General features: G+C 41.1%; 1 protein-coding gene across 1 annotated transcript in view; it reads left to right on the top strand.

Annotated features, from left to right (window-relative positions):
• Pdhx (pyruvate dehydrogenase complex component X) overlaps positions 1-20,274 on the top strand; it is a 71,711-nt gene extending 51,437 nt beyond the window's left edge. The window contains exons 6-11 of the mRNA XM_041679303.1: positions 4,854-5,028; positions 6,826-6,973; positions 10,330-10,388; positions 12,293-12,451; positions 16,699-16,763; positions 19,171-20,274. Coding sequence (XP_041535237.1) covers positions 4,854-5,028; positions 6,826-6,973; positions 10,330-10,388; positions 12,293-12,451; positions 16,699-16,763; positions 19,171-19,429 — 865 coding nt within the window. The 3' untranslated portion in view covers positions 19,430-20,274. The remainder of the gene's footprint in view (positions 1-4,853; positions 5,029-6,825; positions 6,974-10,329; positions 10,389-12,292; positions 12,452-16,698; positions 16,764-19,170) is intronic.
• Positions 20,275-22,860: the final 2,586 nt, after the last annotated feature.

The following is a 22,860-nucleotide window of genomic DNA, read 5'->3' as shown; positions in this document are numbered from 1 at the left end:
ATGAATTAGCTTAGCAAGAACTGACCTCTTTATGTGGACAACTTTCTATTCAAGAAATTGGTTTATCTTTGATTAAAATTGTCTATTAATTAAGAGTCTGTTGATACAGATGAGCCTTTCTCTAATGGGACTTAGCCTAATAAAGGTACAACAGAGGCTGATCAGACAGGCCTGTGACCACATGTGAAGTCCCCACAGCACTGCGTGCACCTTTGCTGTTGGCAGTCACCGATTATTTGAGAGTGGGTTCGTGTTTTCAGAAGTGGGTTCATTCTAAGCTTAGCTTAGATGATGGAAATGATGTAAAGTGGAGGTTCTGGCCCGGGAAGCTGGTCTTTGTTTCACTAGTTCGTGTCTTAATTTTGTTAGTCACCTACCAGTCTCTGCAAAAATGGAATAAGACAAGAATCTTCATAATAGATTGGTTTTCCATGTCTGTTATCTGAGGGATAGGGTAAATGGTCTGTTTAGTTCATCGACCACTGAAGATTTGAAGAAATGCTAACTAATTATAGCTATACCTGAGAAGGATCATCATGGCAAGTTCGTACAGTAGAAATTACAACAGATAAGGCCTCTGAGGCAAGGGGATCAGTTGAAGTAAGACTCATCAAGTAATGCAGGCAAGAGATAATGAATACTGCCATTAACATGGTTGGAAGCCATGCAAGAGGCATCTAGAGTGTGCGTCTGGGTTCTGGTCTGGGTAATAGAAATCTTGGCTCCGGAAGTAGATTGAATAAGGGGTTTGCGGAAGCATTTGCTGTAGCAGAGTAACTGATGCCCACAGCTTTTGTCAGCACTGAGAAGCCGTCCAAGCATCACGAGCCCTGGATGAAGATGAAGGAGCTAGTTCGAGTGGATCATGAAGCTGTGGTTGTCATGGAGAGCAGCAGCAGCTCCATCATTTAGAAGACTAAATTTCTGTGGTAGGGTGTTGGGAAATGGTCCCCAAGTCAAGGAATATAGGGTCTGATTGAATATAGAAAGGAAAGGTTCCTGATTGGTGACTCAGTACCCTTTGAAAGCAGCTTCTGGGAAGGGCAGCAGTAGAACAAAGACATGGGATTGCTGCTCTTTTTTCCCCGAGTTTGGGTTTCACCACACAGATGAGGCTGGCTTTAAGCATGTAGTAGCTTTTCTCCTGCCTGCCAGGTGCGTGTGCTACTGTGCTTAACGCATGCACAAGTATTTTAAGAACTGGTTTAAAAGTGTGCTAGTGCAGTTATCTTCTTGATACTCTAAGGAAACAGTGTTAAGAGCTATACTTACGATGCTTTGTCTTCTTTCCCGTTTCCCAGTTCTTTCCCCAGTCTTTATGTCTTTTCTACCAGGATGTCAACTTTAGTCTTCTAAGTATGAAACTTTACAGATTTCATGAGAAAAAGTGATCCTCAGTGCATGTCCTATTTAGGGTTTTCACTTTTGTGTGCTGTTTGACATTAAGGTGAAGTTTAGAAAGAGGCATTGCCCCAGTGGCTTCTAGAGAAAAGCCCTCCTCTTTACAGTTGTAAAACTCGAGGCTTTGGCCCGAGCTTCCCCCTTTTTCCTGAGCACATGCTCCGGAAATGATGAGTGCCATCTCCCATCCGCTCTTCCTCAGCTGAGAACACAGGGCGAGTGGTATGGCAGAGGTGCTGGCCACTGAGCAGCGCCTCTGAGCCACTGCGTCTGTGGGGAAGAGCACAGACTAAAACTGGCTTTTAATTTCAATTTAAAGCAAACTTAATGCTCCAGATGTGTGTTGTGCAGAAGCATGGAGTCATCAGCCTGCCTGCCCCAAGTGCCAGGCTACAGCCAGAGGCTCGTGAGCCCTGTTAGAGTCTTTGCCTTAATATCTTTGGTATATCTAACTATTAAACCAGAATTGGGCTGAATGTTTTCGTTCATGTCAACCACGGCATCAAAATTTGGCATGTTGGCAGTTGTCTAGTTTTATGTAATGCTCTTCAAAATTAGTTGATTTCATACCAGAGTTAACTACCTTCTGAGAGGTGGGAAAGGTTCTTCTTGCTAATTTCCCAAGCAATTCATTTGTTTTCTTATGTTTTAGAGTTCTTAATGCCCAAGCAATGCTTCCAGTTTAATATGATTAATTGTTTTAATGGGCAGAAATCATTAAAATCACCTCTGGATTATAGCAACTAAATTGTTGGCTGTTACTACGCAATAATTAACATTTATGCTTCATGAGCTATATAATTGCAAAATCAATAATAAAAGTTCATTGCAAATCACTGGTCAGAATTATTTTCTACTTTTTTATGATTAATGGCTCCTCTTCACTTTTATTCCTCACCAAGTACTGTTTTACCCAGTAATCTTAATTACTTCAGGAGTAAAACCAAATCATTTCTTCCTTGATAAAGCAGACGCGCCAGTGGAGAGATGGGGCTGTGTCTAGTTCGTCCTCAGTTTTAGGTTGACGAATCAGTTACTGGCCTTTTAGATATTTGTTGTCTCCTGTGTTTGTTTTCATCTGATGACTGAGAAAGTTAGAAAGCCATGTAAGAAATTCTGTCTGGTACTTGGGGATAATACACTTTGCTAGATAAGTTTTAATTACTTCACATAAAACGGGAAGGGACTAAAATTCTGGGCTGTAACGTATAAGCCTTGCTCTAGAAACGGTAATTTCCTTTCTCGGAGGCATCATTCTGAGTCGGTAGGTCTTACTTTATATCAGTGCGTACATTTTCTCTAGCTGGCCTTGGGGCTCATGGCATCAGTCTCCAGGGTTGTGTCAACTCTCATTGACTTTGACACAGTTTGAGTTGGGGCTATAAATATTATGGGTAAAAGTTGATTTTCAAGTAGAAGTAAACTGGTTAAAAACCTTAAAGGTCCACAGATCACTCCCTTGGACACTTGTCCCCTTCACTCCCTTTGCCACTCTGTCACCATCTCCAGGCTGTAAGAAGCAGCACTGCTGCCCACTATTCTTCTGTGACTTTGTGTGTGGTGCGTAGAGGGCCCTTCCTTGTCAGAAGGTCCTACTAGTAATTTTAGATGAAGCGCATTCCGGGTCCTTGCTCAGTCCCAGCATTCTGCTCACCGTGGTTTAATTCTTAGCTGCTCTGCTCTTGGGAGACAGCTCTGTTCCACTTATTTAATTTGCGTACCAAGTCCACTGCTTTTAGAAAGGTAGAAGACACACAGGCTCTGCAGCTGGCTCTGAACCTGAGCAGCCCCAAGTGTTCTCAACCCTGGCTGTACTCAGCTGCCTACCTCTTCAGCTTGCTCTCTGCATTTCTTTTCTGGCTTCCTTCTCTTAGAAACCTCACCTTCTTAGAAGCCACATGTTTTCTGCCTAGATACACCCTTCTCCCAGCCCTTTAACCTGCCTACCTACACCATCCTGCACAAACGTCCAGTCTGGCCAGGCCTCTCCCTGCTGGTTTTAAATAACCAGTCTTATCACTCATTGCTCTGTCTCAGTACTCTGCTCTGTTGCCTTGTAAGGATGCATTTCCATTGCTCTGGCTTGTTTGTGTGCCTGATGGATGACTCCTCTGTAGAATAAGGCTTGGTGGGAAGAGTCTTGTCTAACAACATTTTCTCCCAACACCTGGAATGAGTAGGTGCTTGAGAAGGAGCGAGTTAGACACTGAGTTAAGTGTTTAGAGTCCACATGTGTCTAAATTAGGAGTAGTAATACCTCTCCCACTTGGCTGATGTGAGTTACATGACACAAGCGGCATGTGACCCTTGGTGGGCTCCCCTTTCTATTCTTCCCCCACTCTTTCAGGATCAGGAATGATGTAGCATTTCAATTGCTCTGTCAGTTTGATCTCGTCTAAAATAGTCCAAGAACACCTGCCTAGAAACGACTGCACAAGGACTGGTGCCACCCACAGTGCGTTGGGCCCTCCTGTATCAATGAACAGTCAAGACGGTCCCCCACGAGCCAGTCCAGCCTGGCAATCCTTTAATTAAGACTTCCTTCTCAGATGACTCTAGGCTCTGTCAAGTTTCCAGCTAACTATAGCCTAGCAAACAACTCAGGACTTCACATATCTTACAGTCTTAATTATATCCCTTTGCAAACAAATGCACCTTTGTTTTACAAAGTAGTACAAAAGACAGGTCTGTAAGTAGTTTTTTCATTCTAAATGATAATAATTTAAGAAGTATTCTAATGAAAGCCATAGGTACTATGAATTTGGCACTTTCTGAATGCCATGTGACAGTTATCTCATGAACATAAAGTAAAATATGTTTTAATTACTCTCTTGCTCATCTGACTAGTGAATTTGTCTCCCAATAAAAGACAAGTTTACTTTTTAATAAAAATTACTATCTTTACCCAATACTGAGGGGTTGTGTGGGGTACACTCTAGGATCAAATAGATAGACCTGCCATAGAATTCTGCTTATCATGTTGCTATAAGATAGTAAGCTAAGGAAGAGGTTTTGTTTGGGAAAGAATTATCTCAAATATGCCCAATGAGTTCTAGTAATTATAAATTCAAATTATTCATTAGGGTTTGAAAATGTATGACTGTCTAATAAGAATCAGAAGACCATCTAGACCAGTGGTTCTCAACCTTCTTCCTAACACTTTGACCCTTTAATATAGTCCTCATGTTGTGGTGACCCCAACCATAGAATGATTTTGTCGCTACTTCATAACTGTAATTTTGCTACTGTTATAAATCGTAATGTAAATACATGTATGCTGTGCAATCCTACAGGGGTCACGACTTGTAGGTTGAGACCCGCTGGTCCAAAGGAAAGACTTCCTTAGATTTTGTAGTATTTGTCTTGGTGTTTATCTTCTTCTCAGCACTGTTTTCTAGGACTGTCTAAACCCCTTGTTGCTTCATGGTTATCCAATTTCCTCTCATTTCTAGAGACGCACTCAAGTTAGTTGAGCTGAAACAGATGGGCAAGATTACGGCATCTAGACCAGCCCCAGCTCCTCCATCCACTCTCTCAGCATCTGCGCCTCCTCAGGCCACAGCCGGACCATCTTACCCTCGGCCAATGATCCCGCCAGTATCCATCCCTGGACAACCTAATGCAGCGGTAAGTTCTCTCAGTAAGATGTTATAAGTTAGATACATGAGAAAGGAAATTAAAACATGTACTGTGTGCTTTGTAAGTATGTTTTATCCATTCATTTAAACAGGAGCTTAAAGTTGTAAATATAGAGAGTACCCCAGATAAGGGTTTTCTTCTGGATTTCGTGGCACAAACAGAATTGTTTGTATGACACTGTCTTCAGGGTAGAACTCCGTTCCATTCTACCATGAGTTCTAGCCCCTCCGTATAGTGTATGTGTGCTGTAGCCATGGCATTTCCTTGGATGTAAGACTAAGTCTCAGTTCCTTTCTGCAGGAAGATTTGCTTTGTACTGAGGGAATAAAGAGCTGTTTAGAATTACCATGCAGCATGGTCCAATTTCTCCTCAGAGACAGTGTCACAATTCTTTGTTTTTTCCCATTTTCCTTCTCTGTGTTCCTTTAAAATCAGGGCAGTAAATGCACTCTGCGCCCACTAATAGAGAAGATTGTTCACTTGGAAAGGACTGAGGACTAAGGTTCACAGGCCACATTTCTTATGTAATGTTACCAATTTGTACTGTCTGTACAAAAATTTGATGGTGTCAACTCTTCCTTCAAGTAACTGTAGTAGGTTATTCAAAGTAGGACGATGAGTCTTTCAAATGCTCACAGAATACAGAGACCATGTATTCCATATGATCAGAACACTTACTAACAGAAAGTGTCCTTAAAATAGCATTTGTCAAAAGAAAAATAAATTACTGGCTTTTTATTATTCTTTGGTGACTATAATTCCATCTGAGAATGGAAAGAAGGATGAAGAAAGGATTAAATGTAATTGAACGCCCATGCCTTTACAAGAAAATTTATATTAAACTATGGGAAGATTTTATTATTTCATTTATACTTTATATTTTGAATTCCTACGAAATAAGACACTCATGATTATCTTTACATCACAAAAATGCATGTTCTTTGACTAATTATCCACTATGTAGTGTGTTACCTTTTTCTACAATAATCCATTTTTATAAGTCAGCATTTGTAACCCAAACTGCCTACAGGCTATCTGGATGGATAAGTAGGTATTTCTTTCTGTATTTTCATACTCGTTGTACCTGTGCATGTGTGCACATATATGCATCGTACATATGTATATAGTGATGTGTTCCTCCCATACTCAACATGTGTGTATATACTTGTGTGTACTCACATGACACATAGGTACATGGTGATGATGGGTTGGTTTATTTCTAGATATCTTAAACATGATAAGACAATGCAATGTGCTGGCTTTGTGGGAGCCTAGCCAGTTTGGATGTTCACCTTCCTAGATATGGACGGAGGGGGGAGGACCTAGGACTTACCACAGGGCAGGGAACCCTGACTGCTCTTTGGACTGGAGAGGGAGGGGGAGAGGAGAGGGAGGAGGGGGAGAAGGATGGGAGGAGGGGGAGAAGGGTGGGAGGAGGGGGAGGGAAATGGGAGGCTGGGAGGAGGTGGAAACTTGTTTTTTTTTTCTTCCTTTTCTCAATAATAAAAAAAAATGAAAAAAAGACAAGATGTCTTACTCATAACTCAAATTTAACTTTTGCTATTTTTGTCTATAGTTGTGTAAACGCAAGCCAAGTACTTAGATTTCTTATATTCTCCCTTTATTTAAAGAGTTTTAATAGTACTTTTCTTAAATTAATCCTGTCATAAATTATTAGGTCTCTAAGACTGTATTTCAGATAGGTAGTTTTATTGTTTTCTTCCATTACACTTACGTTTTAATGAACAAATTGCTTTTATTTGTTTTTTTATTTACTTATTGCAGGGCACATTCACCGAAATTCCTGCCAGCAATATTCGAAGAGTTATTGCCAAGAGGTTAACTGAATCAAAGAGCACTGTGCCTCATGCCTATGCTACTGCTGACTGTGACCTTGGAGCAGTTTTGAAAGTTAGACAAGATCTGGTCAAAGGTTAGGAAAGTTGAATTTACTTAATGCAGAAAGCATGCTAATCTGGTGATCATCAAGTCTTTTATAGAATGCACCTTGTGTGGCTTTTAATCCTTTCATAACCTGATTGCACTCTACTCCGGCTTGCTTTTGCACAGGGCTGGGTGGAGGAGAAAATGTTTTTTCCTACGTGAAATAGATTGGGTGTGTAATGTTGAATTAATCACAGATTATTACTTTTACAATAAGGATTCCTATTCTTCCATGCTTTCATTACAAACTCTCCTTTGTGATGTTACCATCCTGTCATTCAGTTCATGTTCATCCCGCACTCTGCCACACACAGAGCTCTGCCATAGTATTACGGAGTCGCTACTGACTGGTGGTTGTTTGCATAAGTGAAAATAAGCTCAATATTTTTGTCTCCCTTAACTTGGTCTATTTTTTAATTAATTTATTTTGTAAGGACTGATGAATGACTTGCTCAGGCTAAATGCTTTTCCTAATTTTGAATACCTTTTGATAATACTAGTTAGACACACAAAGGTCTTAACAAAACCCTTGCCTAATTTAAGAGTACTGTGTATTTTAGACATCAGGTAGGTGCTACCCTTCTTTATGCAATTTTTAGTTGTATTTTCAAAACACATTTTCTGACATTAAATAAAATTGTCTCTCAACGCATTTTAAATAAAGTTTCAGAGAGGTGTAGATTGTTAACATGGATATTTTACCCCAGCCTTCCCAATCCACTTGCTTTCTTTTCTTATTGCACTGGTGAAAGTTTTTGGCACCATGACAAATTCAGTATTAATAGGTCCTAATTCTTTTTATTTTCCTATATTTTGGGTAGGGAGAAGCATCCAGTCTTTAACATTTACATTAAGTTTTTTATAGATCTTTTTCAGGTTGAGGAAATTCCCATTCTCTGTATTCTGAGAATTTTAAGCATGAGTGGATGCCAAATTTTTGTCAAAAAGTTTTTGGTCATCTTTTGAGAGAGTCTTTCCCTTTTGGTTAAGATGCCAAATTCCATTGGTCGAACTTGAGTTGTATCAACCCAGTATTCCTCACACAGAGCTTCTTCATGTATTGTCTGATTTTATTAGCATTTGTTTAGGATCTGTCCGTCAGCTGGGTGTTAGTGGCACTCAGGAGGCTAGGACAAGAGAACTGCAAGTTCCAAGCTGGTCTGTATATGTATAATCATATTTATGTTTTTATATAATTATACATATGCCTGTCTGAAAAACTACCCCTCTGCTTTCTTTCCTGCATTTGTTCTGTGTTCCCAAGGTTTGTCTTCAGATCTTGTAAAAAAGTTAGAAAATGTTTTTTCTTCCTTTACTTTATGGAATTGTTTGGTAGAATAAGGTTCTCTTTTTAATGTTGATAATATTTAAGAGTAAAACTGCCTACATCTGGGATTTTAACTGATCCTTGGGGTTTGTTTGGGGGTTTTGTTGGTTTGTTTGTATGGCATTTGCAGGTAATTTCTCTTTGTAGCCCACAGAGAATCATGATGATCCTATCCTTGGCTCTCTAATGCTAGGGTTATGTAGGTGAACATTACCAAATTCAGTTTCTTCACTATGTGTTTAGTAACTATCATTGATACTTAACATTTCCCATAGTGAGGAACTGAAGTGAAGATAGTTGAGCTGGAGTCACCTTGCACACACTGGGTCTGAGAGGCCTAGAGCTTTGAAGAGGGAGGCATCTTATGTGAAGCTGGACATACAGTCCAGAAGCTCTGAACATGAAAATTAGGATGGAATTGGGGGCAGAGTATCATCCTATAAATGGCATCTGAACCATGGAATTGCAAGTTCCTGTCTGGGTCATTCAAGCATTGAGAGGCGGGAACTTAGATTAAAGGAGTAGTCAGAGAGGAGAAAGCTGGGAGGATCTGGGCAGTCGAGGAAACCAGTAAGTGCGAGTGTTCAAGGTGAAGAAAGGGATGTTGTGTGGGTGGAGGTCAGAATTCCAGGTGAGGGTATGGAGCTTGTGGCTTTAGGACTGTGGGTTGTCACTCTGTGCCTGTGGGGGCCTGGTGAGGTCGACAGAATGAGTTCCTAATATGACTATCATATATTTGAATTTGTACAGAGCAAATTTTAGCCTGTGGTTATCCTTCTAATGTCTCCAAATGCTGGAAATGCACTTAGATTTATACTCGTGGAGGAGATTTTAAACAAACAGAACAGAATGTTCACATAGTTTTGGATGTGGCCTAGAAGACTGACGTGCAGCAGATTCTTTCCATTATGGTTTCAAGTAGAAGGGTTGGTGCAGTTCTTCTCAACTCTGTTTCAAATACCCGCACACTTTTGTACTGAGCTATTGCTCACGTGGAGTTCCGTGACACCGCAGGAACAGGATGCATGGTTTTTTGCCATGTGTTATTCACTAGATCTTGACCAAGAAGTTTTTCTACAAATTCTTAAAAGAAAGGGGTGTGCTTTTCCCTCTCAGGTGACATCATATTCATTGGCAGTAGCAAGGGAGAAGTCAAATATTTAGTTATGATCATTAACATGGGAAAGTGGGAAACCCAGCTTCATTCTTAATTATTATGTATACTGCAAGGAAATTTAGCCACATGGATTAACCGTAAATTCACAGAGATCCCCAGCATTTGCCCCCAGACCCTTGCACCAGGACCCGTGCCAGCATCACTTCAGCTTTGGCTGTTGCTGTATCCTATGGCACTGAGTTAAAAAGCAATTCCCATTTAAGCCCCATTTAATGCTTAAAGGTGCTTGTCTTAAATCCTTTCCATTGTATACTCTTAGTAAAAAAGGAAACTTAAGCACCCTTTATGAATTCAGTCATCTCTTTAGTGTATTTACCTACACTGCTCTTCTAATACTATCAATATATTATAAAATGTGCATAGAATAAAGACACTTGAAAATGAGAAGAAACTCACACAAGCACACAAGTGCAGAGATTGCCCTTTAGTGGCGTGCTAGTTGGGCCTTTTATTTGACTGTAGTTGCAGCATTTTTATTCAAGTTCTCATGCATGATTTCTGAATAACTTCACAAAATGGTAATCGAGGTGGACTTGGAGGTGAACTTCTCCATGAGGAAGAATACTGAAAATGGAATGCAATCCTGACATCGTAAGCGCAGGTTACCCAAAGCTGTGCCTCCACCCTGGACGTGAGCTTTTGCTTCCACGACTTCCACTGTGTGTAGGACGTTGTGTGATTCACATTTTGCTGAAGCGGCAAAACCTGTTTTATGAGACAAGTGCAGATCTGGTGTTTTATTTTCATCGCTGTGTGCAAGACCTGTCCATAATCTACAAGTTTGAAATCTTAAGGGTCAGTGTAATAATTAGAGGTTTGAATATGCTTATTTTTCTTTCAGATGACATCAGAGTCTCAGTGAATGACTTTATCATCAGAGCAGCAGCTGTGACTCTTAAAGTAAGTGGCCAGAGCAAAATAACTGTGGCTTCTAGATGGCTCTTGGCTTAAAATATGTATAATTTTGTTGCTAAAAATATCCTGTTATTTAATTTTGTTTGCTTTACTGGTAAAGACACTGAAAATCAAAAGGACTCCCAAATTATAGCAGAATAAAGCACATTTATTCGGTAAACACCAATTTGTCCCCTGTTGTACTAAGTGGAGAGAAGTTTGAGCAGTGACAGTGAGTGACAGCATGGACGAAAGCCCGTGGTTTCTGCAGCTGCGGCTTTCCAGAGTCCGTGCCCCGGGTGCTCTGTCTCTGTGCTGTCATGCCGCTCTCCAGCCTGTCTGGACTTTGTGAAATGGATTCCGGGCTTTGTGTTTGTTTGTTAGCTTTACCTGTACTCATTTCAGGTCATTAAAAAGACTAATTTTTAGAGTTTTATAGAATTCACCAATAAAAATCACCGAATCTAGTTGATTTTAATGAGATTTGGTGCTTTCTCATTTACCTTCATAGTTATTGCTTGCCTGATTTTCTGTCTTCTTCATTTTTGAAGCATGCATTTTCCAAGAATGTGCAGATTCCTGAACGCGTTAGCTTGGAGCCTCTGACTGCTGTGGTGTTCAGTGCTGTTGTCTGAGATGCTCTAAACGTCCTTGTGTTGTTGCTGACCTGTGCTCCCATTGTTTATACTGTGTGTGCCTTCTCTTCGGTCTGTGTTAGAAAACTTGAGTGTGGGAATAATTGTAACAATTTGTAAAAAGGATTAAAGTTATGAAAATTGTTTTGGATCCAATTTAGACCATGTCCCATGGGCCTTCATTATGTAGTTATTAATTAAATGTAATTTCAAGGTAGCCTTCCATGTTGAAGGTTTTACTGGTGTGCATGCATGCTTGTGTGTGTGTTTCTGTATATGGGCTTGTACACATGTGTGTCTATGCCCATGGAGTACAGAAACGGACTTTAGAACCCTTCAAGCTGGAGTACAGGTGACTGTCAAGCTCCTGATGTGGACACTGACCCTCTAGAAGAGTAGTGTGAGCTCAGGCTGAGCCACTTCTGACCCCTTGTTTTTTGTATTATCTGAAGAATTTGGGATCTTTTGAGGGATTAGGAGTTTTTTTTTCCTATTTTAATGTTGTGGCATTGTTGTGAATGGATAATACAGAGAGGTTCTAAGAATGATGGACTAATTACAGTGCAAAGGAGTAAACGAGAATCTGCGTAGAGTGAGAAAGTCAGTCCCAGCAGAGTGGCGCAAGCGCAGTGAGACAGGCAGGGCGGAGGCCGGCCGCTCTTCCTTGGGAATAGCAGGCCTGGACGCTTGGGCCTTACTCTGTAAAAGCAGAGACTCTCTGAGAAGAGAAGCTGGCCTTTGATTTTTGTATTCAGCACCGTTTTCGTCCTGTGATATTTGGCAACATCACTACGTACCTTCCAGCATTTAGTCATTTTGCATATTCTTTTTATCCTTCAGGTAGTTATCTTTCTGTTAACTCTACCTGTGCGTCTGTGATGTCTGTCTCCTGTTTGTGATGCTCGGGGACCTGAGTTTAAATAGAGGACTCATGACTGAAAGCTTGTTTATATGTACTACAGAGTTGTGCCTGCAAGACAAGCTTTCGTGACAAAGGAAAGTAGTTGAATATCACTACTGTTTTCTGTTCATATTGGTCATGTAGTTCAAACATGTGTACCAGCAGAATTGTCTCAATCATACTGCCGAAAAGTGTTTGTTCTTCTCAAAGATGAGTAGTAATCAGTGGTGAGCCACGCCATTTTCTCCCAAACCAAAGTTTTCTGTATCTCTCTGTCCAGCTGTATTCACATGCACTATAACGTAAACTGTGTTTCTCTGACTGCTCTAATCCCAAGCCGCTTCCTTCATGGCATGTTGTTCTTCTACTTGCAGCAAATGCCTGGGGTTAATGTCAGCTGGGATGGAGAAGGCCCAAAGCAGCTGCCCTCTGTCGACATTTCAGTGGCTGTGGCAACTGATAAAGGTTTAATTACACCGATCATCAAAGATGCAGCTGCTAAGGGTGTACAGGAGATCGCTGACTCTGTAAAGGTATGTGTCCCTTAGACCACTCTCAGACGATGGGCTGTTTTCATCTTAGCACCTGCTGAGAACCTTTTTTTTTTATATGTCTGTATGTTAGGGGAGGGTGTGTCCATGTGTGAGCACAGGTGTGTGCCCTCAGGCCAGAGGAAGGTGTCCAGGTGCCCCGGAGCTGGAGTTGTAGGCAGTCGAGAATGTGGGTGCTTGGCAGTGAAAATCAGTCCTCTGTGGGTGCTTGGCAACGAGTCCCCATTCTCTACAAGAGCAGCTCCCATTCTTAACCATGGAGCCATCTCTCAACCCCTCCTCTGAGATTCTTGACGTGATCAGGTTTACACTGTGGTTTTTGTGGGGAGGAGTGGTCATCTCAAGTGTCTCTCTTTCATATTTAGGTTTTCAGCTTTTCTCAAGGCATTACCTATTTTAAGGAAATTTAATATTCAAAAATTCTAAAACTAAAGTATAGATAAATTAGAAGTCAGCTTTATTTATGTTCTGGGCAAATCTTTAATTTTTCAAAGTCCAAAATTCAGTATTAAAGATTGTCTTAGTTAGGGTTCTTATTGCTGCAATGAAACACCATAACCAAAAAGCAAATAGGAGAGGAAAGAGTTTATTTGGCTTACACTTCCACAGCACTATTCATCACTGTGGGAAGCTGGGACAGGAACTCAAACAGGAAAAGATTCTGGAAACAGGAGCTGATGTAGAAGCCATGGAGAAATGTTGCTTACTGACTTGGTCCCCACTGACTTTCTCATAGAACCTGGTACCACCGGCCTAGGGATGGCACCGCCAACAGTGGGCCCTCTCCCATCAACTACTAATTAAGAAGATGCCTTGCAACCAGGTCTATGGAGACATTTTTTTCTATTGAGGTTCCCTTCTTTGAGATAACTAGTTTGTGTATCAAGTTGACATAGACTAGCCAGCACAGTGATGCTGTTTCAGGTAGATTTTAAAGTTGTAGATTAAGACCACTGAAACCAAGGTAAAGTACTTTAGCTTTCTTGAATCTCTTGAAAAGCAATTTTTGAAGTTCCAAAATGAAGGCATTTTTGTCACTAAAGCATAGCACATTACAAAGTAGTCATGCAGCCGGGCGGTGGTGGCGCACGCCTGTAATCCCAGCACTTGGGAGGCAGAGGCAGGTGGATCTCTGTGAGTTCGAGACCAGCCTGGTCTACAGAGCTAGTTCCAGGACAGGCTCCAAAACCACAGAGAAACCTTGTCTCGAAAAAACCAAAAAAACAAACAAAAAAAAAAAAAAACAAAGTAGTCATGCATGCAAGTCAACTTTGACAGCCACAGTAATCCCCAAGGGCATTTCTTGGCAGAAGTATCACAGCACATGTCTTGAAGTGTTGGTGCTGAAACTTTGATACTCATTTGATTGATTGTTCCTGTAGCAAGGATGGATTTTATGCTGATTGGTAGAACAAGTTACATAGTAGCTAAAAAGCAGAGGTAAAACTTTCTTGGGAAACTCCCAGTTCTATTGCCCAAAGTAAACACTGCATGTTGGTCTGTTTTTAAGCATGATGCTATAAAAATTAATCTTACTTAGAATTTTTGAATTATACATAATTAAAGGTGAGTTTAGTGGATCTAACATTTTTAGTTCTTCGTTCTTCCTTGAAAAGGTTTGCAACATCTATCGGTATGGGTTGAAGTGCATCCTTTTTTCTCATTTGGAAGGTTGTACTAGTTAGGTCAGTTTAAAAGTCAAAGTAAATAGACTGCTTTTCTGGGATATAACGTAAGTTGTTTCTTCTGACCCACAAGGGATACGTTCCAAGGTTACCTAGTAAAAGCCCCAAAATAGTCCATATGTACTTTTCCCTGTACATACAGACTTGTGCAACGCTTAATTCATGTTAACAATAGCGCTAAAGTAGAGCAGTTATAATGGTGTCATATGCCAGCACCATTAATCTTGCTCGTTGGAAACATTTTTAAGTACAGTATGAATTAGGTGAACGGGAGCACTATGGTGATGCCAGGACTTGATCTGGTGGGCTCGGTATCTATGGGTGAGTAGTGTACACAGCAGGAGAGCGCTGGACCAGAGGGGCAGTGCATGCTCTGTATAGCTTCATAGTTTCAGCACACTATTCAGAACAGCATGTAATTTCAAAATTACTCTTCATATCTAGAGTTTTTCATTTAATATTCTCAGCCCATGGGTTGGCCACAGGGTAACAAAGTGAAGCTGTAGGGTCGGGGAATGCTGTTCAGGAGCATTATTGATCAAGGATTTCAGCACTATTGAGAAGCATGCACTTGCGTGAGTGAAGGTGAAAGGAGACTAGGTGTTGAAATAACATTTCTAAAATGCTAGGTGGAAGTTACCATCTGTAGAGCTGGGATTTTCCCATCTTTATATGCAGTAAATTTGAACTATTATAGATTTCATTGGTTCTGAGCAATTTGACAAGTTTTACTACTGTAATACCACATCATTAAAACAGCTATGCTAGCATTCTCTGCTCCTTGCATTTGAAAGAACCTTAGCGTAGGAGATGAGGAAGTTCTGAGCACTAGCAGAAGGTACACCTGCTGCAGCCCAGGTCAGCGTGCCATGCCACTCGTGATCTGATGGGAGCCAGGCACTAAACTAGGTGCTGAGCTTAATCTGAGCAGTCGTGGTGACTCAGCTGCAGCTCTGCTGGTGATAAATGCGCATTCCCACCTGTGCCTGCCTCGTGGATTCTGACGCCTTCCCGCCTTTCCCTGAGGGGAAGGTGAGCCAAGTTCCAGTTTTGGAAGAATATCACTTCTCAGTAGCTATTTTGTTGCCATTTATATGTGAAGATTTTATACTGTGTCTTGTTCCAAAGTCTAATGCTTTTGTGTTTGAGCAGAAAAAAACTTAGAGTGATTTTAATATAGACCAGTATGGCTATCTCTTAAATGAATGCTTTACAATCTTGTTATAGAATTCTAAGTGTTTTTATGATTAACAGTGACAACAATGACTGGAATAACAACAGCTGACATTCTTTGTGTCAGCTTCCCCCCCCCCCCCCCGAAAGGGCTGTCTTCATATAGCCCTGGCTATCTTAGAACTCCCTCTGTAGACCAGACTGGCCTCGGCCACACTTCTGCCTTCCTGTCGAGTGCTGGGACTAAAGTTGTGTATCACCGTGCTAGTAGCCCCATGCGTCAGCTTTGTTGTACGCCTTTCGTATATATTCTCCCTGGTTCTCTTTAAAGACATCTACCGGAGGCAAATAATAATTTCATGAGATGGAGAAACTGATAAGGAAAACACTTAAATAATTTGTGTCAGCCCCTGTGCTGTTAAGTGGTGGATTTCCTGTTCAATCCCATCAGCTGGGCCCTAGAGGAGAGCCTGTGCTACCAACAGCCAAGCTTTCCACTTCCCACTAAGCTGTTTGGTGGTAGTGGTGAGGCCATTGTTCCTCTAAATCAGTAATATGTTCTTAAAATACAAACAAAAACCATATTCCATGTTAAAGAAATAAGCAGATGGATATACCTGAAGAGTCAGCAGCTATGCCCTACACTTGAGAGTGACTGGACGGGCTCCATGGACTGAAAGGATTGTCCTCCAGCGCTCGTATTCTGACTGGTAGACAAGTCTTATGCTCAGGGTTGAGAGCCTGAGACAGAAAGGTAAGAACAGAGAGGCCTGAGTTTCCAGTCTTCACCAGAGACTGTGAGGGTCGGGCTTCAGCAGCTAGTGAGAAGCAGTAAGGAGACAGGCGCTCTCTGCCTGCAGGCGGGAGCCATCTTTTTGAGGGGCCCTGGATCTTGGGCAGGTTGGCATGCTGGCAGTGCCCAGCTCCTCCTGGCGCCTCACTTGGCTGGCTCCTTCTCCTTGTTTATATAGTTCTCGTGCTCCCTTCACAGGCCTTCTGTGGTGTCCATGGCTTGTCCATTTCCCTTTGTCTCACTGTTTCAAACCTACTGGATTGGCAAGAATGTCTACTTTAATATTTCTGTGGTACAAGGAAAAAGCTATAAGCAGCGTATAAAGTGTTGTGTATAGAAGGCACGGAACCATTGCACAACATGGATACATGGCAAACTGAGAGCTCGGAAGCTTTCAAGGAACTCTGTTGAGCTTTACCTTCTCAGATTGTCTGTTCTCAAGCTTCCTGTAAATGTGTTAGATATGTTTGAACATCTAACACTTACCCTGAGTTGTGAGAGTATACCCTGTACAAATATTTCCGGTTATGCAATTAACTAGAACGTGATTTCATTGTTGTGCTCTTCTCTTTCCCCAGGTTCTGTCGAAGAAAGCAAGAGATGGGAAATTGTTACCTGAGGAGTACCAAGGAGGATCTTTTAGGTAAGATTTAAACTCTGAATTATCAGTAGCATCAAGCAATAGAATAAGACTTACTCAATCCTTGTCAACCATTTTTTTTGTGTGTGTGTTTAAGACATTTTAAAAATGTGGGCTCAGTGCATGTACTTTAATGTAAATAGCAGGACATGGGGAAGGATCTCTCAGAGTAGTTAGGCTTTCCCCACAGCTAGAGGGGCCTATTGGGTGTGAGAGAAACACTCTTTCTGTTAGCAACATGAAATGGTGCTCAGTTCTTAAACTTTTTTTTTTTTTGAGACAGTGTTTCTCAGTGTAACTATCCTGGCTGTCCTGGCTAGCCTCAAACTCACTGAGATCCACCTACCTCTGCCTCCCAAGTGCTGGGATTAAAGGGTTGCGCCACCACCACCCAGCAAGCTTTTATTTTTTAGTTACTTTACAAGCAAGGTAGATTTATAAACCTCACCCATTTCCTTTTTTTTTTTGATTTGTTATTATCATTATCTATATAATGAACCTATAATAGCCTTCTATTATCAACTCTACTTTTAAATGTCACTAACATAAAATACACTGAGTGTAGCCTGTTTATTTTGTAATGTGAAGAAGAAATATGACACCACCCCAAAAATATACAAAGCACATTTCATATGTTGCTTTTTATCCTTCTTACTGTCATCTCTCTTTGTTTCTTTTTTGGCGGGAAGGGGGCCTGACAAAAGTCAGAAAACCTGTTAGTCAAATGTTAAAAGGGCTGTAACACCTATCATCTCTCTTGTAAAGGTAATATTGTGAAAATGATCATAGTTTCATTTGCTGCTTTATCTTTATGTGAATGAAAGATATATAAATAATACTGTCTATAAATACAGTGATCTTTATTGTCTAGCCTTTTGGTGTTGTGTCCATGAGAGTTCCCTGTGATTGCTGTGAAGCAGATATTTGTCCACTGCTGTAGTATATGCTAATCTGTGTTAGTGTATTCATGTCGGTCTTATTCCCATAGGTATTCAAGTTCTTTCTCCATTAGTGCACTTACAAGTATGGTGCCGGGCACATGCTTACCCTTGTCTATGGTGCATGTTTTTATTGTGTGGTCCTAAAAGCAGAATTCCTAGATTAAAAGCGTTGATAGATTCTGTCAAAGAGTTTTCCAAAATGTTTGTACAGATTTGCACTTCATTGTACGGAGTCCTTGTGCTCTGTGTTCTTGGCAGCATTTTGATGGTAGGCTTTAAATTTTACTATTTCTGGGGGGTCTTTTTGTGGTCAAGAACATCCCAATGAATAGTGATGAATAGCATCAGCTATTTGGTTGCCTGGTGGTTTATCAGATGAAGTCATTAGAAAGTCTTGTGTCTGCTTTTGAAAACCAATTTGTAGGACTGAGCATGTGTAGATGCACAGCCTCTGTAGTATGCATGTCCAATACAACAGAGGCTCTGTGTGTTAAAGAACTTCACTATTTGCCCATGTTTCTCTTGATGGGTGGTGTTGTTTGTCGTCTGTCCGGAACGCTGGTCTTTCCAGTGAAGCTCTTCCAGGCTGTCGTTGAGAGGCATTGCCGTTCCCTTTTTACGTGACACCAGATCAGTCACGGTCCATCTGGAATTAGAGTTCCATGCGGTGTGAAGTAGGAGTCAAGGATCCTTCTGTCCCAAAAAAACGAGATGAGCCCAGGGTTGTCCCTGAAGGCTTTCTCCCCAGCACTGGGAAGGTGCCGTGGCTGTCCTGTCCAGCTTCTGTGTCGGGTCTCCATTGTTTGCCTGGCTCCGGCTCGGCACTCTACACTCATGATCATCTTTTCTGACTCCTTTTCATATTCCAACAAATTTTAGGGATTCTTTGTCATTTTTCAGACAGGCACACAACATATTTAGCTGAGGTTTTGATTGGAATTCTGCATTAAGTTTGGCGGTTCAAACAGTATTGAGTGTTTCTACATACTTCGGTTTCTTTCATTTGTTTTATATCTTTCTCATAGAGGTCATAGATCTTCATTAAATCTACTACCTAACCACTATCTCTCTTGTGACATTATGCTAAATGATACTATCTTAAGATTTCTTAGTTCAATGTTAGTAACTTACATATAGTATAATAATACTGACCTTTTACCTGGCAGCAGAAATTCCCTTACTAGTCCTGTTTGTGTGCTGCTATCACCAGGGTGTCTGTGAACCTAGCAGCTGGGTTCCTCTGTAGCTCATCACGCCTTCCATCTCTCCTCTGAGTGTGTCAGTTATTAGAACCTCCAGTGAGTGCTGGCTTTTGGGTAATTATGGTATTCATGTGTCTACTGAGAGACATATTCTTTGTCTTTAAGTGGTATGGTATGAGACTCAGGAGCAAACCACAGGTTTTTAATAAAGTACACATATGTATTTTGGGCCATGCTAACTTCAGCAGTTTTTTTTCTCCTCCCTAGTATTTCCAACTTGGGGATGTTTGGCATCGATGAGTTTTCTGCAGTGATCAACCCTCCTCAGGCCTGTATTTTGGCAGTTGGGAGATTCCGACCTGTACTGAAGCTCACTGAAGATGAAGAGGGGAACCCCCAGCTACAGCAGCACCAGCTTATAACTGTCACAATGTCAAGTGACAGTCGAGTGGTTGATGACGAACTGGCTACCAGGTTTCTTGAAAGTTTCAAAGCAAACCTAGAGAATCCCATGAGACTTGCATAGTCTTCAAAGACCAGGCGTTTCCTGAGTAGTTGTTAACCAGATATGCAATTGGTTGTAAGTCTGAAGTAGGTGAAATACTTATTTATATAAGGCGAAGCCTTTGGCCTGAGCTGTCTTCATTTCCCTGTCTGTTCATTGTAGAAATGTGTGATGATAACCTGTGATAATAAAGAGCGTTTGGTTAGTCAAATCCATCTTTAACCTCTGGTGCTGTACAGAAGGGATGAACTGATGCCAATCACTAATAGTGAATATATGATATTGTAAAATTTAAAAAATATAGAATTCTAACTTAATCGTGTCGAACTTATAAGTGGGCTTCAAAGAGATGTCTGTCCATATTGGGACCTCTCTTTTTTTATAAGCAGTGAGTGCTCTTGATATACTTGAACAATTTAATGTGTACAGTTAGTTTATTCTGGATTAGTAAATAAGGATTACATTTTACTAGGGGTTGTGACAACATTATTAAACTTTTGTGTATATAAAGCTGATGTCTTAGCTATATATATATATATCTTCCCAGTCTTATTTTTCACTTCTATGACACTGTGAACTTCTTATGAAGAAAGAGGAAATGAACAGAAGAGTGTTTGTTCAGAGACCCTACCTCATAAAAGTTAGGGGAGCCACTGGGTTTGTACCTGTCACCTCAAGCATTTGAGAGACTGAGAAAGGAGGACAGCTCCGAATTCTGGGCTAGGTGGGCTACACAGTAAGACTCCATCTCACAGAGGGGCTGGGGGACTTCTTTCCGTGAAAAGCTGTCGTTGATCTAAATTCAGCAGTGAGCTCTTCTGCCGACTTGGAATGAATGGAAATAAATTGTGTTGTTTCTCACTGCACATTGTAAGTTTGTGTTGTTTTATATACAAAGTGTTGTTTGATAAAACTTTGTAAACACCTTTGTATTGCAAAATCAAAAGTGAGGAATTAAAAAAAGTCTAGTTTACTTTGGTGTGACACACAAAACAGAAAAGTAGTTGATAAGCTCAGCCTTCATACCTGTAATCTTGGGAGACCGAGGCAGGAGGATTCCCGTGAGTTCACAAGGCTAGCCAGTGCTAGCTACATAGTTGAGACCTTGTCTCAAAAGAGACTAGAAGACCTAGGAAGCAGAACAGAGGGGAGATATCCTTCTTTTATTCCATCTGTTGAACCAGATTGTCCCTCATTATCATTGATGTTAGAACAGCTCCTCTGTGCTGGCAGCTCTGGCAAGGTAACGATAGTTAAATTGGATGGTAATGAATGGTAATTGAATTCACCAGTCACAGAAAAGTTCTCCTTAGTGTCAGCTGACATAAATCCACCAGAAGAAAGACCGTACAGTACAAGCTGTATGAAGTGCGACATGATGAACTATAGCCCTAACAAAAGAACCTTCAAAAATAATTAGTGCCCCAGTATAACGTTTGCTAAGAGAATACTTAGTTCAGCTTGTCATTCTTAAGAAGCCATTTGAAAATGTACTCTTTGAAACTTTTCTCAAATTAACTTAAAATTATGACCAAGTACTGTTTTCAACATAGCTTTTATAATTTGCATTATTTTCCAGGTCAGTTTGGAATACTGAACAGGTGTCTGTGTGCCTGGTTGTGTGGGTGTGTACATGTGTTCCCTGGTGAGTGTGTAGAAGGCAGAGAACAACCTTGGGTGGGACTTCTTGCTTTCCACCTTGTTTGATAATTGATCTCTCTTGTTCACTGCTGTCTACACCAGGCTAGCTACATGCTAGCTCCTGGCAATTTTCTTGTCTCTGTCTCCCAACCCCTGTAAGAACAAGTAAGGTTATTGTGTCTGGCTTTCACAGCGGTTCTGAGGATCCAAACCCAGGGCATAGACAAGTGCTTTCAGCCTCTGAGCCCTCTCCTCAGCCCCCTTCTCTAATTCTTACACCTGAGGACGGGAGCATGAGACAGCCATAAATAACCCTTTATGTGCACTGGCTTCTGTGGGCGGGTATCATGAGCAGTAGTGCCTCCATTTCCTGTAGATCCGAGGAACATTGATCCCCACCGAGCTTGCACATAGGCACTGTTTCAGCTAAGCCCTTTCAGTTGGTGGGAGCACAAACCCAGTGCCTCTCATGGTTTGACCCCTTTAATAATTAGGTAATAATGGGTGCAGATGCTTGCCCCTTTAATCAAAATTAATGTCTCTAGATTCTCTGGGACAATTGGATTTGTCATTTATAGAACAACTTTTATCAAAGCCTGAGATCAAAGAATCACCTTGATTTGAAGGATGTGGGTACATGGTCTGAGCTATGTGTGTATCAGCCAGCCTGTCCACACCACACTACCACACTGCTGTTTATAACAGACAGATGTGCTGAGAGGCAAAAAAAAAAAAAAAAAAAAAAAAAAGTTTGTACCTTGTCCCCCTTTTTTTCCCAGTTTAAACAAGGGAAACTACCTAATCATGGAAAAATTCCTGAGGGAAAACCATATCTGATGTAGCTGATGTTTAGTTGAGAAAGTATCAATGAATCTTCACCTCTACTAGTCAAAACGGGCTCTTCCCCTTACTGTAGTTTCCACTTAGTCGTCAAGGATAACACAGTTTGTCCGTTATGTTGTGTTGTGTTGAAGTCTTGTGGATGCTGCTGGCCGGACTTGAAGCATTTCCAGGGAATTTATGAACACTTACAAGTGTTTACACAATAGCCAGTAGAACTTCAGGTTTTTTTCTTATTTTTTGTTTGTTTATTTTTACTTTCTACTTTTTTTTCCACTTTCAACCTAACCTTACCATTAATTGTTTAAGCAAACCGTATGGGCTTATCTGGAAAATAAGCCTTGTTTCCTCCCCTTTTCTGAAAGGTAGGTGGTGCTGTGAGTTAATATTTCATCGTTCCTTAGGGGAGAAATCATCTGGCTTCCGATCTTTGCTTTCAAATTCTGTTCTCATGACAGGCTGCATCCTGATGGGCTTGGGCTTCCTCTGCAACGCAAAGAAACGAATGAACTATTTGATACAGATAAGGAAAAATACCCCTTTAACCAGGGCTGTGAATGGGAAACACGAGATCTCTGAAGAAAGGAGTAACGATACCGAATGACTTTAAGATGGGCCTGGCTGTGATGCCAAGTAGGTTACAGCAGCGGATGCTGGGCAGCAGGAAACAGCTGCAGGGCTTGTGCTAACTGAAGCCTGAGTGAATCCGGATCGACTTTCTCTCAGGGGTTTTAAAGAAGCGGGAGAAGGAAGCGTGTGTGCCTTGTCAGGCCTCTGTGTGTATTATGAACACAAGGTAAGTGTGCCCTTTCCATGACAGTGCCACAAGCAGAGTGGAATTCCCCTTCCAAGACACATGGGTCACCATTTTCCTATGAAAAGAAGTGATGCTGACAAGCAGTATAGCAAGTAGGATGTCTCAGGATGCATGTGAGCTTGTAAAAAAGAGGACAGTTTGTTTTTTCTGGTGC

This window comes from Microtus oregoni, unplaced genomic scaffold, assembly GCF_018167655.1.
Source record: "Microtus oregoni isolate MIOR12 unplaced genomic scaffold, Mior012 000031F_ref0000149, whole genome shotgun sequence".
Lineage (NCBI taxonomy): Eukaryota > Metazoa > Chordata > Mammalia > Rodentia > Cricetidae > Microtus > Microtus oregoni.
The sequence above is the reverse complement of the archived record's forward strand: the minus strand, read 5'-3'. Positions and strand labels throughout refer to the sequence as shown.